Source organism: Gasterosteus aculeatus, chromosome 1, assembly GCF_964276395.1.
Source record: "Gasterosteus aculeatus chromosome 1, fGasAcu3.hap1.1, whole genome shotgun sequence".
Taxonomy (NCBI): Eukaryota; Metazoa; Chordata; class Actinopteri; order Perciformes; family Gasterosteidae; genus Gasterosteus; species Gasterosteus aculeatus.
In genome coordinates this window covers 9,548,894-9,568,138 of record NC_135688.1, presented here as the reverse complement: position 1 = coordinate 9,568,138, position 19,245 = coordinate 9,548,894, and the positions used below count along the sequence as shown (strand labels likewise).

General features: G+C 42.4%; 2 protein-coding genes across 2 annotated transcripts in view; both read right to left on the bottom strand.

Annotated features, from left to right (window-relative positions):
* sik2b (salt-inducible kinase 2b) overlaps positions 1-11,703 on the bottom strand; it is a 37,950-nt gene extending 26,247 nt beyond the window's left edge. The window contains exons 1-3 of the mRNA XM_040174127.2: positions 11,029-11,703; positions 7,989-8,105; positions 2,914-2,977 (exon numbers count right to left, since the gene is read on the bottom strand). Of these exons, the coding sequence (XP_040030061.2) occupies positions 2,914-2,977; positions 7,989-8,105; positions 11,029-11,166 (319 nt within the window). The 5' untranslated portion in view covers positions 11,167-11,703. The remainder of the gene's footprint in view (positions 1-2,913; positions 2,978-7,988; positions 8,106-11,028) is intronic.
* Positions 11,704-12,341: 638 nt separating this feature from the next.
* On the bottom strand, positions 12,342-19,074 carry laynb (layilin b). The gene is made up of 7 exons (XM_040174152.2): positions 18,400-19,074; positions 16,819-17,125; positions 16,487-16,644; positions 15,971-16,015; positions 14,912-14,989; positions 14,663-14,780; positions 12,342-14,368 (listed from the first exon to the last, which is right to left on the bottom strand). Exons 1-7 carry the CDS (start codon positions 18,470-18,472, stop codon positions 14,068-14,070), a joined length of 1,080 nt encoding a protein of 359 aa, XP_040030086.1. The 5' UTR covers positions 18,473-19,074; the 3' UTR covers positions 12,342-14,067.
* Between the last annotated feature and the right edge of the window lie 171 nt (positions 19,075-19,245).

The following is a 19,245-nucleotide window of genomic DNA, read 5'->3' as shown; positions in this document are numbered from 1 at the left end:
TTGGCAGCTTATCAATTCCGCCGAGTGCAACATGACGGAAAGACTTGATCCATCCATCCAGAAAGTGTTTTTTGGAAATCAGAAATGATTGTTACATTTTATACTGTAATACTGGTCTAGTTCTGCAGCTAACAGTTGCCGTCTGGCTGGCTTAGTGAAAGCTGCTACCGCTGGAGCAGATAACATAAATGTCTTGCATAACTGAATTAAATTGTGCAATCAGGGATCTGATAAATCCTACCGTGAGATAATACAAAGGAAATATCTTTACGAAAAAGGATACGAAAAAATACGAAAAAGGACGTTGACCAACCGTGATTGGCTATTTGAAGAAATTGTTTGGCAAAGTCAAATTCCTAAAAGTTAAAAAGGAGGAGATCGCATTAAGCATGGGACAGATGGCTTAGTTTAGCAAAACAACTGTAAGCAGAGAAGGATTCAGCTAGCAAAGACCTGGTCAAAACAAATCTGCCCGTCTGTCTTTTTTAATCAAATTTATGAAAAACCAGAAATCAAAATAATGGTTGATTTTCTGTTTTTTTTCCTGTGAACTTAGTCAGGCTGAGCGTTCTCCTCTGCGTCCCTGCTCGTGCCGAGCTAACCTAACTCTACCAAGATGTATACTATACAGTTGGAGGCCAACAGAGGCCACCACTTGGTCTAACCACAATTAGCTGTAGTGGCAGCAATGCTTGCAGTTTTCCGTTTTATCACTTCTGGTTCTTAACCACACTCGTCTCATTTGTTTATTTTTCTTACGTCTGCTTCGCAGCCCTCTCTAGGTGACAGGAATTGCTGCTGCTTTGTCAACATCACAACTGGAACACTGGCCTCCGAATCACAAAGACGCGCACACGCACACACACAGTCACGTGACTATTTATTTTACTGTGTCCTCTCATCTTCTGTGTCGACGTGTAAGCTAAGTGCAAACATTCTCACACCGTGTACTAGGCGAGGCCAATGATGCACCTGCATGTTGTCCATTATTACATTACATGTCATTTAGCGGACGCTTTTATCCAAAGCGACGTACAATAAGTGCATTCAACCATAGGGTACAAACTCAGGAGAACAAGAAACAAGAAAGTGCAATTTCCTCAAATAAGCCAATTTACAATTTGCTATAGATGAGTGACGTTACAAGTACAATTTAAGTGCTACAATTTGTTAGTCTTTAGTCGAGGTAGAGTCATATATAGTTGCTTTCTTCAAATATTAAAATGTAATGTGTTGTTTGTGCCAAAATTCCGAACTGGAGTCATTTTTACACATTTAAAAAAATAATGCAGTTTAGGAGTCTTTTATTTTGGTTAACATTCAGTGTACTGGACTGACCGCAATGTGTACACACTGTACACATTTAGTGTGTATGTGTTGGGAGTGTGAAGTAGCAATAGAGTAAAGGGAGTGCTATGGCTCTCGTCGATACATGTACTATTGTTCCCATGTTTGACTTGTCTGTCCTATTCAGCACAACGGTCTTAATTTAGGCTTCACTCTCAGGCAGTGTGCAAACCACTGTTCAAAATGATCCACTTAGAAACCTCTAGAATGCTTTTTTTGGCCAGTCTGAGCCTATTTCCTTTGGTTTCTCCTGCCAACAACTTGCATGTTATTATTTATACCAAAAAAGGTCCAAAAAAGGCAAGGTGAATTTGCACCATCTGATTGTTTTTAGTCATTTGAAAATGTTTATGACAGACCTTCAGGCAGCCAGGATGAATCATAGATGCTCTGGTTATGCGTGTATTTGGCTAGTATTGCGATTTCTTGACTTTAAAAAAAAATAAAATCAACGGACTAAAAATTGAATTCTACTGTATGTTTACAGCTCGATTTGTGGCGTTTGCCTTGACCCAAACTGTTGTAATGCTAAATCAATAATTTAATTATCAGGAAGATATTTTTAAGTAGATCAAATCATTGAAGTAATTTCTCAGTGAAACTGCCAGACATTTCTTTCTTCGAAAGGTTGTTCGTGTTGTTGTAGAGATCTACGATTGATTGATTTGTGTGTAGGATGAAGAGAACCAGTTGGAAAGGGCATTTTAGACAAAAGTATTAGCTGATTAATCAAGACAATAGGCATTTCATTTATAATATGAAGATAGAAATGAACTAAATTTGAATAAAAACTAAATAAATATTGTTTTTTATCACAATCAGATTTGTGCAGCTCTGCTCAGTTTTGCCTCATGTTTTTTTTAGTTTAATTGTTGGTTAGTGTGGATTTTAGACTTGGTGTGTATTGTACTTTATCAACTCAGATTTTAAACTTTGTGGAAAGGTCCAACTCATTAGGTAAGTGAGTCATGTGTTTTACGGCTTTAACGTTTCATGTAAAGGGTTCATTTTTTTGAAGTTCTTTTTACTACTTTTTGTAATCTAATCTTTGAAAACCAAAACAGTTCAAGTAAAAACGAAAACGAAAAGGTTTAACAGCGAGTATTCAGAACATAATCTAAATGCTCTACAACCGTCAATAAAAGAAATGTTCTTGGCGACCGGCATATGAAAAGTAATCTTGCAGAGCAATAAACCGCTGCGCAGCAAGTGATTCTGCCCCCATATGGTAATAAATCTCTTGTCCTCCTTGAAGTTCACCCACAGCCTCTGTGACATTGTGCCACAGAAGTAGTCACAGCACATTTACACACAGCAATCAGTAGCAGCACAAGGGCCACCGCAGGGTCATTCCTTCTTCAATCATGTGACCTTTGAGATTGAGGCTGGCACACGTGTGAGAACAACAGCCAAATAACGCTCTGATACTTCCCTGTTTGTGACAGGAATGCCAGATTATTTTTGTGCAACCGACAGCGAGAGGACATTTAAGAATTGGGTGTGGCAATGTTTAAAAAAAAAGAAAAAGAGGTCAGGCTGATCTTGTACTTGAAAAAGATCACTCACCGAAGATTTCCCCATTCTTGGCATACTCCGTGACCAAGTAAAGCATGTTCTTCGTCTCCATCACCTGAGAGAGGGAGAGGGCGAAAGAACAGGGGCCGAGGGGGAGAAAAAAGCGGGAGAGTGAATACACACAGAAAAACACTTCAATAGCACCAGATGATTAAAATGTCCAGTCTCCTGCAACAAGAGAGACTTATAAAGGGGAAACTGTAACAGACAGAAATAACCCAAATTTTACACAATTGTCCACATGGTCTTCTGAGGCTCAACTGCAGTGTCTGACATCAACAGTCATGAGCAAAACAAAATGCATGAATGGTCCAGGGTCTAAAAATGGTATCCATGTATGAGGATGGAGGTGGACAGTTGGTGTTGCCGAGTATATCTGAATGGTACTTGAAACCTTTCAGCCCTCACAGGGTGCTGTGTTGTGTAGGAGGAGGAGAACCGATTTAGAAGCAGCAACACTCAGGAGATGAATAGCATTAAATGCAGAGGGGAGAATCAGTTGGAGAGTGCAGGATGAATCAGACACAGCGAGCCAGACATTCGCAGTAGAAGTCCCACGCTCATTGCGTACGATCAATTTTCCATCTGTTACATTGACCGATTCATGGATTCAGGAAACATAAGCCAGTTTTTTGGGGGGGTTGCGTATTAAGCACATTTTGTCCTCTCTGCATTGTGAAACCGGAATACAACTGATTGAGTGGAGCAGAGAACCTAAACGCGGGCTCACTTTGTCTATCAAAACAAGTAACATTGTGATACATCATCTAATCTGGGAAATAAACCTTTCATGCAGCCGACATTTTGACTTGTCCCTGCAGGAAAAGCACAAGTGTAACTAACAGTATCAACGGTGGCTCCGTTTCTTTCAGTTGTCAGTAATCCAGCATGTACGATAGCAGGGGCCCTGGCACGAAGAGGTGGACATCAGCCATTAGCAATGTTATTAGTTTACCCCTGAGTTTGACAGAAGACAAAATATCCAAAAACAACACATTCAATTCAGTCTCCATTCAATACACGTTGGAGCTTTCTATCGTTTGTTGTACTAACAGTCAGCTACATGCCCACCAGCTTCACACGTCGTTGTGTTTCCATTAGCCGTTTTAAACTGTTCCTTCATTACGTATTACATGCAGCTCCCGGAAAGGTTTGGCCAAACAACAGGGAGACAGGGCGGCTGTTTCGGACAGCATTCCTCCCACCTCTGGGAGTAATTATCATATAAGAGACGTATAGGAGGAGCTACGGGGCATGCATCTCTAGAAGCATACAAGAAAGGTTTCTGGAGAATTAAGGACAGTAACGACGCAGTTTATGGTTGCATGTGTGAGGTATTCCATGAGAAGAGAACCAAATCCTAAGGAGTTGAACCAAAGGTCTAAAAAGGATCCGTGTGGCGGACATGGATCAATGACCCGTCCCACTTTACGGCCTTGTCACACTTTCTTTTGAAGTCTTGAACCAATGTATTCCTGCACATATTGCCCCAATATTGCTGAAAGTGTTGTTTACTTGCTCATCCATAGATACGCGCCTGTTTGAATCAGCCGGCAGTCTGCACGGCTATCGCTCAACCTTGTCTCATATGACCAAGACCTGAAGCAATTATTTACACTCTCATTTTTACTTTTTTTCTGAAATATGTCCGTTTATGTGGGTAATTGTCCTTTTTGTGCTTGTCTACATTCGAATCTTTAGTAAAAATGAACGTTCTGACACATTTCTTGATCTCAGCTGCATTTGACTATAGAATCATACGAACTGAGGCTGCAGGCTAAACGGCTGCCATACGTTCTCCAGCGTGGGAAAGTGGCCACTGAGACCAGACACCACACCTCCGATATATACTGCAAAATACGGGGAGCCATAAACTGAATCAGCATTGTGTAAACTTGTTTGGCAAGGAATCTAACCGACATTCACTTGGCTTGTGTATAAGTCATGCTCCAGGGGTCAAAAGTAATGCTGGTTATTGTTGTACAGTTTATTATACCAAGGTCAAGACCAGAGTTTCTTTACTTTTACTGTACTCAGAGTTAATTAGCATTAATATAATGTGAAAGTTAGTTTGGTGCAGTAACTTTGCAGGTTGATGTTACATCACAAATAGCACATTGTTGATTACATTGACAACAAAAAATGTAATGTATCTCTACAAAAAATTCCACATTTAACAAAAGAAGCCACATTTTTAAACAAAACGCACACCCCTGCAATTTAATAGACTGAAACAGAAATATTTCTCAATTGAATCCCGAACTTTCCTATAAACGAATGAGACAAAGAAACGACTTCAACAGATTTGCAGTCCAGATATACAGAACATGACTGTTGTAAATGCTGGGTTGGTACCAAAAAGGGTTTCATACCCCGCCTTACTGTCAAAGTCAAGTATCAAGTTGATACGATCCCTTATGTGCTTAAAGTATGAAGTAAGTAAGTAAGTAAGTAGGCGCTAAACAGGATCGTAGTAGTGCGTTTAAGACCTTGCTACAGCGTAGCACTCACTACATGATCATTTCAATTTGAAAGCATTCCGCCACCATTGATAATCTCTACCTCCCTTCAATGCTGCAGATATCATACATTGTATATGATACTATATTTCAAGCACTTCCTGGCCACTCATCCAAGATGAAGTGGTTTTGAATGGGTGCTATGAGGGCAATAACTGAAGACTCTTCTCGGTCTTCTAATAAATCTGAATAGAAGTGCGTACAAAGTCCCAATTCCAGATATCAAAAAATAAATTGATCCAACACTGCTGATGAACAGCCGCAGTGGTGAAAAACAGGCCGTCTACAGGCCAGACTGTTTCATGTTTCAATCTAATGTAAATGTATAATTTACAGCTCTAAATGTAGGAGTCCTAATGGTCTTAACAATGTGGCCATTAGCTATAGTGCAGGGATTATTGTCACAACCCATCTGATACCCTCAATTTATTTAAGCTTTTTTTTTTTGTAAGCATCGATTTTCAAATGGGGTATGCAGTTCTTATTGGAAGGTTGATAGCAAGTAAGTGGTTTTCTAATTAACAGAACAATATTGAGTGGTTATTCTAACTGAATAACAGTGAAAAGCTGAACATCCAAGAGGGAGAGGTATGGTGGGATGCAGAAGGGGAACAGATGTGAAGCAAATTACCGCCGACGATGAGCAACGACTTCACACAACACATGCCAATCTATGGTGGCGTCCATCATCTGTTTGTTTTTGTGTAATCATAAGATTACATTCTCCTTTGGGCCAACCCCAGTATACAAATAAAAAAAGAAAATTACTAGTTGACTTGAGCTGATTTGATGGACAGGCTGTTGGAAATAATGTACACACCAAAAATAACACGGCAGAAAGATGGCACAGTGCCGTGTGGTTGTGTAATGATAATGAACACTCATTTACTTTCTCTAAAGAAACAGGACCCCAAAGGCTTATGTAATAAAACAGAGATGCAGATTTTTGAGCTATTGGTAGTTAAGCTATTTTGTGGCAATTAACAGACATAATGGAGTGATAACGGTTTCTCTGAGTCGCGTACAACTGTAGGTGAACTTGCCCTTGCACAACTGGACATGCGTAAAAATATGAAAGAAAAGGTCATGCTGACTGGCCAATGCTTTTAGCACAAATCATACTGCCGAAGACGGGGGTTAATTTCTATTTGGTTCCAGGTTCGAATAGTTTCATCTTTCAGGAGAAAATAAAGAAATAAAAAAGAAAAATAATAAATAAAAATAAATTTTTAAATAAATAAAAATAAAAAAACACATTTTTGCTGCATGAAATCATGTCACAAAGATACATCTCAAGAACTAACCATAGGCGTATTTTCAGTTTGGAAAAAAAGTGTGTTTTTTCTGTTAAAAAGCTAAATGACCCTGTCTGACATTGTGTACTAACACACAACATTAACAATTTAGTTTGCTATTAACACCACTGTTCACAAGTAAGACGTCCTCTCTGCATCACATGACTGCATAGATCACGACGCCGATGGTCCGAGCTAATGTTTGATGAAAATTGTTTATCACAAGCGTAAATCCAAAAGGACCTCTGTGGTTGGCATACAGCCACCAAAACAGAGCCTTTAAATGAAACACTCAGAAACTATAACATACTTAAAAAAAACACACACACACACACAAAATATCGCTGATGACTTTTATGTTGGGGCATTTTAGCGAAGTCATTGTGCAAATAAACACGGAGAGTGTTGCCCCATATCAATCAAGGTCCCATCAGGTCAGCGGCGCTGAGAAGAACCCATAATAGTTTCTAACAAGCAATAAATCCATTCTGGCCTAAATTAAATCATTCAAGTCAATAAAAAGTGTGGAATACATCCAATATCTGATTTCATGTGGGCTAAAATAGCGGGCTAAAATTGTTGCAGAACTAGTCAGATCTGTAGCCCAGTACAACCTTCAACGACTAACATTTAGTGTTAGTATTAAGTAGTAAGGAGCAGTATATATATATATATATATAAATAAAAGACATATCCAGTATTAAGCAGCAAGGTTGTAAATATGAACAGCATGGTAGTGGAATTATGCCATAAATAACTATGCTACTCTCATGTCTTAAACTACTTCATCTACATTTGTCTGCACAAACCTGTCCATTTAAAAGTGACTTTTCAATGAATTCCTGGCAAAATAATACTCCCTCCCCACCCCCCAAAAAACCTCTCATCAAACACAATGTCCTCCTAGCTTACAGAAACAGATGATGCATCAATCTGAGCCTTGTTTAAAAGATGCTTTCTTTTCACTAAAATTGTAAAAAAAAAAAAAAATGTGTGTTTTGTATACTAACTGGAGTAAAGCAAAGGAAAAGTTTCATTTGAAGCACCCGAGACAGGAATAAATCTCCTGAAAATACCTTGATTGACAGACAGAAGAAAAAAAAAGAGAACTAAACCAAAATGCTAGATTTAACAAGCTACAAAGATATAACCTGCATAATGCTGCAGTCTACATCACTAAAGGTTGAAAAACGCTCCATCAAAACAAGTATTTTTTTCCACAGACAATCAGGTACTTAAGCTGGAGACTCACCTGGTACAGCTTGATTATGTGAGGGTGCTCCAGCATCTTCATGATCTGAACTTCTCTATAGATCTTCTCCAGATTGACAGCATCCAGTTGGGTCTTGTCGATGATCTTAATGGCCACCTGCAGAGAAATACGACTGCAGTCACTCGAAGGCCCAATGGAATCATTGTTAGGCCTCATCTGACTTTATGGGGAGGGGAAAAAAATACTGTCTCGACACCGTCAGATACATTGGTAGAGATATGTATTTAATAATCTCCAATAAGCAAAGGGAGACAGTCCGGTCTTTCCAGAGAACTGCTTTTGAGCCACAAGATAAATAAGATCTTCAAACACTTGAAAAAAAGAGCAACGCAGGCCTTGTTGGATATACACACGTACACGTTTAAATGTCGCACTGAAAACACTCTTGGCTTTGATTAATGATGTTCAGGGGGGTAACAAGGCAATATTAGCATCTTTCCTTTAGACAGTCTCATAAACAACATTTCCTCCGTGTGATCTGAAGTGTTTCCAAGCGTCTGTGAGCCGAGCCGGAGGAGTCAACAACAGGAGACCCCAGTTCGCACCACGGTTGGATTAAGTTAGAAAAATAGTTCTTCCTGAGTGGATTCAGGCTGAGGAAGGGGCCGTATCGAAAGAACCGCGAGGGGTTTTGTGGTCTTAAGATGGAATGATCAGTCACTTGATAGATTGTTTGGTCAACAGAAAATAAAGCCAAATTATGGTGATAGATTTTTCACACCTCTGGAAAAAAGTGACAAGGGGTGTATTCTCAATCTTTACTTCAGACAAAATTACCCTGATGTTGTTACAGTGTGAGGTTGCTTGCATTTGACCGGTTAAAAGATGCACACGAACCTGAATTTTTGCAGTTTGTACCGTGTTATTACCGTGTTATTGTAGTGGTGTAACGCTCTCAAGACAGCCGTACGTTGGGTTTAATCAAAGTCGGACAACTCAATCCAACCGGCCTAGTTTAATTCTATTTGGCATATTTGGAGTTACCACTCTGGGTGCTTTAATACACTGAAACCTCCATTATCACCCCCCTACGCACAGAGCAAACAGGTGTGCATTGTGTCATCACATCCGGTGAAGAACTCTAAATCTTTTAATGGCGCTCCAGCTGCACGTCGAGACCTCCGGGGCATACCATTTTAAATCGCTAGCCCGCTGGATTACAGGCTAAGCAAAAGAAAATCATAGACAACCAAGTGATTACATTGTCAACAATGCTTATAAGTACGCGCACACGCACACAACATGAGAATCCTTGAATGGTCTGCTTCAACAAGGTCATTTGAGGTCAATGAGTTACGGGGGCGTCTATTTCATACATTAAGTAATGAGAGCAGAAGGGCTGGACAGGACAAAAGTACGGCACACCGAGCTCACAGGCAGGACCCCCAGGGGAATGAACCGGCACTACGTGAACCCTCGGGCTGCAGTATGTACATAATGGGAGGAAAAGGTCAGTAAAACACGCAGTAGAAAAAGTAGGCTATGCACACAGATACACCTGTCTAGAAGTACCTGTCTAGAAATATGCACACAGAAGTCACATCAGATCTGTGGTTTCATGTGTGTCATTAAGCACACATACACACCCCCACACACATTCCAGGTTAACATCTCTTTTGCGCCGGGCAAATTTCACAAGGCAGATGGCATCACATGAAGTTGATCCAGCGGACCGTGGCCACTTAAACAAACGTGACCTCTACCCAACAAGGTGGAATGCCTGTTGTTTGTTTTTTTTCAACCCAGAGGCCACGCGAGCAGACGGAGAGGTGCAGCCACTTAGTGAAATCACATGGTGTCTTGTTTAGCTAAAAATGAAAACCTGCATTCAGAGCTGTGACACAGTTGCAGATTATCTGGCGAGACCACCACAACAAGTCTTAAGAGGAATTTACCGACTGCGTTATCCATTTGCAACACAGCGTGATTGCTCCTGTTCGACGACTGACAGTTGGAGGCCCCCGTAAGGGTCAAAGATCAAAGTGTGCAACTGTGTTTTCCCAACAGTCTCTCTATTTCTCCACACACACACACACACACACACACACACACACACACACACACACACACACACACACACACACACACACACACACACACACACACACACACACACACACACACACACACACACACACACAGACTGGACACTCTTTACATGTCCTCTCTGGCATTACAACAGAGGGGCCCGGCACTCAGTGGTACCGGTCATGAATCGCCTGTCTGTGGAGCGCTGACATAAAGCCCGTCGGACAGATCAGAGCCCTGTTCCTTCTGTGCTCATCGCCGGAGTGTTCGGTGTTTGCACATATCCAACCTTCTCCAAACTGAGTGACCACCCCCCCCCACCCTCCCAGTGCAGTGTCAGGGAATTGCTGTCTGCATGCATGCCTGCATGCAAAACAAGACTTTGCTTCCCCAATTACAGAGCTCTGGCTGGCACATCCTCCCCACAACAGCTCTCGCGCTGTTGGCACAATAAACCACAAGATCAAATCATTATTTGGATTACACAACGAGGACGAATGACCCACGCTGCATGCATGCTCACAATACAGCGACATAAACAGCAGCCCGGAGTTTTAAGAGTCCGGTCCGTCCAGTGCAGGTGTACGATGATGCTCTGCCGCAAAGAAAAAAAAGGAAAGCGTATTTACAGTTTGTGTTTCCCAGCAGCACTGGTGGTCAGACCTCTTCCTGGCAGTGATGTTGGCTAAGGGGGGGGGGGGGGGGTCAGGAGGGGAGGACATTGCTCCTGTACCTGCAGGTATTCAACACACACCAGCTGTTGCTCGCTCCGGAGCCCCCGAGTGGCCCGAGGAAAGTTCTAACCCGTTAACCCGGATCCCAAGTTTCTGCTCGTGCGCGAGGCGGGCAGCATCTCGGTGTCCGCCGTGAATTGGGGGGCGGCAGGGGGGGGGGGGGGGGGGTTGTCAAAACTCGTGCGATAAAAGTTACGTAACTCAGCCGGAGAGAGTATAGCCTAAGTTAAGCTAACCAGCCCGTCGAACACACTCACCTCGGTCTTGGTTATTCGGTGTCGAGCCAGCTTCACCACGGCAAAATTGCCCTTTCCTAAGGTGCGCTCGATGTCGTAGAAGCCCACCCGGACGGGACCCCGGATCAGCGGTTTCTGCGCACTCTCGGCCATGACCATGCTGTTCTTAATGGGACCGGGTTGTGGAAGAGTGCAAGGGTAAGCCGGACGAGCAAGGGAGGGGGCGAGGGTGGTGGTGGTAGTCGGGGGGGGAGACACACCGTGGGGCTCACGCTGGGGCTTGCAACAGCAGCTACAGATAACGACGAAAGGGAAACAAACCGCCCGCCGCCGCCGCTCGAAGCGTGTCCATTAAAAACAGACAAAGTTGATTTCGGTGTCGCCCGGCCAGCTTGACGGCTCTCTCTCCCTCCCCCCGTCAGCGCGGCGACGCGAAGCAGGCCATTTGCTGAACCCGGGGAGTAGGGGTTCGTCGGCGGCGGGGCTGTCACACCACGCTCGGTCTGTACAATAGCGCTATAATCTTTCGGGCCGAGGTGCCTCTATCGGCTGTCGAGCACGCGAGTTGACTCGGAAAGAGGCATCGTGTTCCTCTGGTTGACGTGTATTGACGTCAAAGCCATAGGGGTATTTGTACAGGGGGCGGGGCCACGAGGCCGCCCCACACTCCAGTGCCAATTGGTTGCCAGGACGACCAGACCCACCTCTTACGTCAACCGGTAAAATTGCTATTCTGAAATCTGTTTGCCTGCCCGTCCTGCTTGATTGCACGCATAGGTAACTCTGAAGTTCCCTCCTGCAGGGGTTTAATAAGGGCTCAGTGGGCTGCGAGTGACAAACACCGAGGAACAAGGTTACATTTATTTAAAATCAGCCCCAAACTGCCCATTTTACTTGCATGCAGTAATATGCTCCATAAGAATGGAAATATATTTGAAAAAATATATATGTAGGCTATTGAACGTTTAAAAGAACCATCCACCTCCCAGCACGTCTGCTTTCAGTGATATGATCCATAAAGAAAGCGGAGCTGCCATTACGTAACCTATATATTATCATATATGACATTATATAGTGTGATATAGCAGAACCTTATGTGAAACTACACATTTCTTCAGCAACAAAGACACTGGTCAGCTTCTTAACAGCGCCATCTGTTGGAAAACAGAGAAAATTGACACAAGGCTGCACATACTGATCCCACCGTGAATTTTGTTCTTAGCAATTGGCGTTTTTCATTGACGCACATCCAGTCACATAGAAATTCACCTAAGCTCTTCTACAAATACATTTGAATATAGCCATGTGATTAAATTAGGAATGCAACCACAACATCTTGAAATCAAACTTTATTTGACACACAAAGAACCTGCTATGTTTTTAGATTCAGCACACAAAGTAGTTGTTCTGTTCAGCTCATGCAGCGTCAGTTAAGCAATGGATTACTAAGCGAGCAGCGCTCCAAAGGCCTCCGTTGTCACGCATAGACTTCCTGAATGTAAGAGTTCCAGATGTGCTTTGGGCATTTCCTGTCCAACATTCTCCAAGAACACACTCAGCCTCTCCTTACAGGGCTCGCTGTGTCTTTTGAAGACTGGGACGCTCAGAAATAACATTTCTGTTCCGCAATTTATATCTATGATTATTTTACAGATGTACAAAGTGCGCATGTGCTTTTACAAGCAAACACGGTTGAAATAATCCATGACACATTCACAAGTAGTGACTCCTGAAAAGTCTCCGTACTGTCAGTTGAGTGGAAGGATTAAGTTTCCCCAGGTGGATCAGGAGAAAGGCCACCGCTTTGAGGTTCCCTGGGGTCAGCAGAGCTCGGTCATCAGGGTTTCCGCATGTACAGTCCTGTTCTCTGACATCAGAGTCCAAACAGGAAGCCTTACATTTGGCTGACAGTAAGGTTTAGAGAAAGGGTGAGAATCATTCCTGAATAGGACAAGTCCACTGCTGAGGAGAGACAACAGGATTTTCTTTTGCCCCTTTTTCTCATAATATCTAGTGGTGTTTGGGAAATGGCTGTTTTGTTTCGGATTGTTTACATGATGAGTAACCTTGCGGGTTCTCAAAACTAATTCTCAGGGTTAAAAGGTAAATCCACTATGCCATTTATAGCAGCACTGCTGCACGCTTACCTGACCTGAATCAGTAATGCTTATTTGAATTAGTTAACGCCTCAATGAAACCGAAGCCTTTGTGCTGCAGAGGAGTTACCTAATATATCAGAGTTAGCATTCAGGAAAGTTCATATCAACGTAATGTGAGCAAAAAAAACAGCAAAAAAAACTTACCGCAAAACCACAAACGCCACCAAATTTGGTGGCGTTTGTGGTTTTGAGGTAAGTTTTTTTTAACACCAATTGGATTGGATCCCCTTACTTACTCCACCTGGTTTAAACACATGTTTAATACTTGAAACCAAATATCTGCAATACTAATAATATTCCCCTAAGTTTTGGCAATTGTTATCATGCTAATAAACAAAACTGTGGTTGTGAATATGGTAAATATAATGCATGCTCAAGATCACCATGTTTTCATTGGCCTTTGTGAGCATGTTAGCATGCTGACATTAGCATTCAGCCAAATACTGCTGTCTCTCATAGCTGCCAGCATGACTATACAGACTTCTTATTATTAAGGGTTTGACATATATTACATTTTTATATAACTCGTTTAGTTCTCTTGAATCCAAAATAAGCCATACTGAGTTTCACGATTCCCTCGACAATTTGAGAACTCTCTATTTGTGGGGTTCTGGGAAGAACAGGTGACCCTGCTTTTAAGCATTTTTAAGCAAGAGTTGCAGCTTTTGCTGCTTGATGCTGAGGAGGCCAGACTGAAGGTACACAGGTTATATTCCAAATAATTGGAAGTCCATGCCGACACAGCCATGTATTAAGAAATTCTGCACAATACCATTAACCAATAGGGTGTGCAGGAAGAAAGGGATGGAGAACATGGTGTTCCCCTGTCTAGCTGCATCACATTTAATATCTGGCTAAAAGCTGACGGACACCCACAGCGATGAGTTTAGCATCAACAGCGTTATCCATAGATCTCGTTTTCCACCCAACCAGCCTGCCGGTTCTGAGCTCTGCAGGTCTCATAGATGTCGTTGGTCACAAAGCCACTCTCTCTGTCCATGCATGTCACATTCTCATAATCGTCACACTGAGAGTCCTGGGAAGGAGTGCAGAAGTACTTCGTCATCATGTCTGCCGGCATGCTGCTGACCGGAGCAGTGTGGGGCAGTTTGGCAATGTCACTAAAGGCGTACGGTCCTTGCACGGCATACGGTGAAGCTGTTTTTGATCGGCTCGGGCAGTTTTCTGTTTCTGTTTTCCTCCTGACAATGAAAGTTATGACGTCAAATGAAGTAAGAAAAAAAAACAATTTCAAGACCAAAGATACAAGCAGTAAATAAGTCAAATAGGAAATGCGTGCACAAGAAATACCTCACATTGGCCAAAACAAAGTTGTTTCCATGTGTTGTATTAGGAGATAAATATTTAATAAATACATTTTTAAAGTATATTTAAAATCTTCTAAAAAAAACAATAAGGTCCTGCAAAATAGGACATTATCTATGTAATAGTAGTTCTTAAAATATTACATATTACATTGCATGCTCTTCCTTTACCTCTTAGAATGCTGTTTGTAGCAGAAAAACCCAGCAGCTGCAAACAGCAGCAGCAGCAGAGCCGGAATAGTTGCATAGAGGATGTAGGAAACATGCAGGTTGTTGTCTGAGAGTGATACTGCAGAGAATAAAACAACCCTTAATATGACAGAGGCCTGAATCATTGAATAGTTATGGTTATGTCACAACTCAAATCATTGGTTGATAGAACTTTAGGGTTCAATTTGAACTTTTCTTTTCTTTTCTTACCTGATGACTCAGGTAGTCCCATTTTCGTCCTCCCGTCACTCTCTGTGGTTGAGAACCCATTCGGCCTTACAGATGGAACTGAAAGCAATCAGAAAACCAATTTCCATAATCAGTTATGATTGAAAGAAAGAAATGAGAGCGAGAGTATACTTTGAGTATCAAAAGCATAATGTTTTTGATGAAAGATGATTTGGTTACATGTACATTTGGCTTAATTAAACTATAAACTATTTTCTTACCAGCCATCCAGAAAAGGTATGGCTTTTTTTGTCATAAAGCAAAACCCAAAACACATGTGTAGCCGTAGGAGGAAATGCCAGACGTTCTGATCATAACAAATTAGATGAAATAACCCGGTACCATAATTCAACAAAGATTAAAGGGGTACGATTGGTGTCATTGCTCTCACCTGGAGGAGAGGATAGACGGGGCGTTTTTTTTTCAGAACAAGAAAAGATGCCGTGGGGAAAGCGTAAGCTGGAAGGTCTGGGAGACACGAGGAAAGAGCTGACGTGTAGCGGAGTTTAACGTATCTTGTCTGTAAATGCTGAGTGGTTTGGGTGATTGTGTGGGGAGTGAATGGACCTCCGGGGCTGATGGCGTGACATCGGACAAGCGCGTTATCCTGTGGTTGTCACCTTCCCAGGGTTTTTCTATGCATTGGACAATTGAACTGTGAGTCGGACTATATTTTAATCTTAAATTTTTGCTCTGTCAAGGATTGGGATTTGGGAGGCAGCACCGCACCCGAGCTGCGGGACCAGTAAACTCTTAGAACTTATTTAAAGGCAATGCGTGGTCTTGGGTCAGTCATTTGAACGACTTATGGGATGAGAAACCCCATAGTTGCCATCTTCTATAGAAGTTTGGGGGTGCTACACATGTATGAAGCATGATATGTCCCCTGTATTATATAACATAGATGTCTAATTCATTTACACAGAAGGAAAGTTGACATTAAAAGTCTCCAATAGTTTAGTCTGACCTTTCTTGATTTACTATTTACTTACATACGGTAACACACACAGTATTTGCAGGGTAGTCAAGTACATGTTTTACCTGTATGTGCCTCGTTCCCTTTCTTAGTAAATACAGGTTGTTTTTCTGCCAAAGAAAAAAAGTTAATTCAGCCATTCCTTGAAAAATTATGGAAGAAATGTTACTTCACTCTGTTCAACAACAATGCTCAATGTATGGAAACATACATACGTGTTTAACCATACTTATCTTATCTATTTATATTGAATATTGAATATTTTATCTCATTTTACTTTGTCTTAATTTATTCTATTTTATTCTTATATTGCATCAATCATCAAGACAAATGTGTAATATATGTGGCAATAAATGGCTCATCTGATCTGCGCAAATATTAAACAACTGCTTTCCATCCAATAACTTCAAACCTAACATTAAATCATAGCATCTTACTTGTTTTGCTCATGCGCCCAGTTTAATTAATTTTTGGACGACAATAATCAGAATTTGTGGATTCAAAATACAACCATAAGTACCAACGATCAAGCACTGCACAGCCAGGTACAACAACACAGTGTCTGTGATCTACTGGCTCACCTTTTGGATATTTGCAGACAAAGTTGTTCTTGGAGTTACATTTGTCATCGTTCCAGTGGAAAAGGAAACGACCTTCTTCGTCGGGTGGTGCAGACGGCTGGTGGTACAGAACCACACACATTTCAACACCACACGATGGCTCATCCCAAAGCCAGTTCCTACAGAAAATTAGATGCTCAAGTTTAGACTCGTACTGCATTGAAATCAGACAACTTACCTTATTGCATGCACAGTTTTTACCTAAATTTTAATTTATCTAAATTCTAGCCAACTGCCAACATTCCACTACTCCCACACATGCACAGTTTAATCTTTTCTAAATGGATAAAGACCTGAACTTGGCCTTGCTTCCATCCAGCCAATAGTACTGCGATGGGCAGCCTGGGGTTGCGGTCCCTGCCCTGTCGAGCCGCGGGCTGCGGCGCAGCCCGATCCAGAAGTCTCCGTCTCCGGGCTGCAGCTGTTGAATGAACCTCTCCATCAGTCTCTGCTCACTTTCTGTTTCAATGCTGAGCAAGTCGCCTCCATCCGACCGGCAGGCCTGCCTGGCGTCGTCAAAGGTCAGCCGCCGCCTGGTGTCCTGGACGTAGGACACCGTGTAGCAAGGGCGCTCTGTCCCGCGGCGACAGATCCTTTGGCCTGGACAACAACAGGGAGATAACAAGATGATAAGTGAAGTTTTGTTTTTGTTTGACTATTTACAACCTGAAGCATTACAGACAAATATTTTTTTTTTTTGCCAAAGTCTTCCCACGTGTTACCGAATTGGTAAACGTATGACATGGTATATGTATGACAGCATATAACATTTATTTCTATGTTTATTTTTTTGCTGGATTGGTCCATCTATCTATCCAGCTTTAGCCGCTTATCCGGGGTCGGGTCGTGGGGGGCAACAGCTCCAGCAGGGGACCCCAAACTTCCTTTTCCCGGGCATCATCTACCAGCTCTGACTGGGGGATCCCAAGGCGTTCCCAGGCCAGTGCAGAGATATAATCTCTCCACCTAGTCCTGGGTCTTCTCCGGGGCCTCTTCCCAGCTGGCCATGCCTGGAACACCTCCCTAGGTAGGCGCCCAGGGGGCATCCTCACCAGATGCCCAAACCACCTCAACTGGCTCCTTTCAACGCAAAGGAGCAGCGGCTCTACTCCGAGATCCTCACGAATGGCTGAGCTTCTCACCCTATCTCTAAGGGAGACGCCAGCCACTCTCCTAAGGAAACCCATTTTGGCCGCTTGTACCCGTGACCTAGTTCTTTCGGTCATGACCCATCCTTCATGACCATAGGTGAGGGTAGGAACGAAGATTGACCGATGCAAAGATAAAGGCAGGCAGACCGATGCCTGCCTTTATCTTTTACCTACCTATCTACCTTCCAATAGAAAAATAGAGCAAATTTAACAATCAGGGCGCCGATTTGCTGTATAATGGTGAAGAAGTCAGTTATAATATTACATTGCCTGGTATTATATTTATTGTACTATAGCCTTAAAGTTGGGAAAAGTAAACTAGGGAACTGGACTTCCCATCAGGGGTCTGACTCGCAAACAGCCCGTTGATGCTCATTTGCCAGCAAATCGCGTGGCGCTGTGTGACTGCAGCCTGTTTATAATTAAAGCAACGTAACGTCACGTGCACTGTCTGCTCCGGGCTTTATAAAACCTTACTTCTGGTATCAGCCTCGTGCACTAAAACGACATTTATAATTAAATGTGCCGTAAAAAGGCAAAGCCCCGCCGAGCGATCAATGCCGATGTTCAAATCTTATTAAAAAAAATAAAAAATAAGATCTCGACACAAACAAAGACGCGTAAGAGTCTCGCCTTTAATAAAAACATATAAGATTGTATCGCTTCGTCAGAGTCTTAAAAGTTCTCGACGTTGTTGTGTTTCCTCCGCAGTCAAACTCTTACCGTTGACTTTAGACGCGGATCCCGGGTGGAAGCAGAAGGCGATAACGGCGCCAAACAGCTTGATGAAATCCATGTCTACATGTTCCCCCGGTTGAGATGCACGATTAGTCCCGAGAGCGGGTTGCCTGCGCACGAGTTTTAGACTTTAGAGACGTTTAGAAGCCTGCGATGAACTGCGGGTGGAGGCAGTCCGGTGCGAAGTGGGTCATCTGGTGGAGGCGTGCATATGGCGCCTGTCTGAATGGGGGGAAAACACACAAGAGATAGACCGAGGTTTAGCTATTGTTTCCTACATGTAAACTCAAAACACTGAGGGATGCATTTGTGTGTCTGTGTCCTTCATGGAATCAGCGAAATCCCATTTCATGTGTAGTGATTACATCATAATGGGATGAATCGAGTTCTTTGTGCTAACACTGTGCATCATGGCTCCTGTAATAAAGTAAAGAATGAGGAATCTCTCATTCTTTTTCCACAACTCACACAGACACACACGCACACACACATAGTGGTTGAGTGCTGCCTGTAATAAAGCAAGAAAGCAGAAAACAGAAAAGACAAGACTTTACAAACTTGAATGATGCATGTTAAATTAAAGTCAAATTCAACTGAAAACACCATTTTGTGAGCAGGGCAGAAAGTGAGATTGGGATATAGAGAGATAGAGAGGAAGAGACTAAAATAGAAAAACATGCAGCAGAGGAAGAGGAAATGACCTTTTTTTAGATGATTATACTTCCTGTCCATTCCTTTGGTTTTGATTCCAGATATTGCTTCTTCATTTCCAGAATATAGTCTGTTAGTTACTGAAAGTCTGGAGCAGTTATGAAGACTACTCTTAAATAA

Bases quoted from the DNA above. Each gene is read 5' to 3' on its own strand.
- laynb (XM_040174152.2), bottom strand. From the start codon at position 18,472: ATGGATTTCATCAAGCTGTTTGGCGCCGTTATCGCCTTCTGCTTCCAC. The intron at 14,781-14,911 runs GTAAGAAAAGAA...TATTCTCTGCAG, and splicing joins GGGACTACCTGAGTCATCAG to TATCACTCTCAGACAACAAC. The intron at 14,369-14,662 runs GTAAAGGAAGAG...TTTCATTGTCAG, and splicing joins TACAAACAGCATTCTAAGAG to GAGGAAAACAGAAACAGAAA.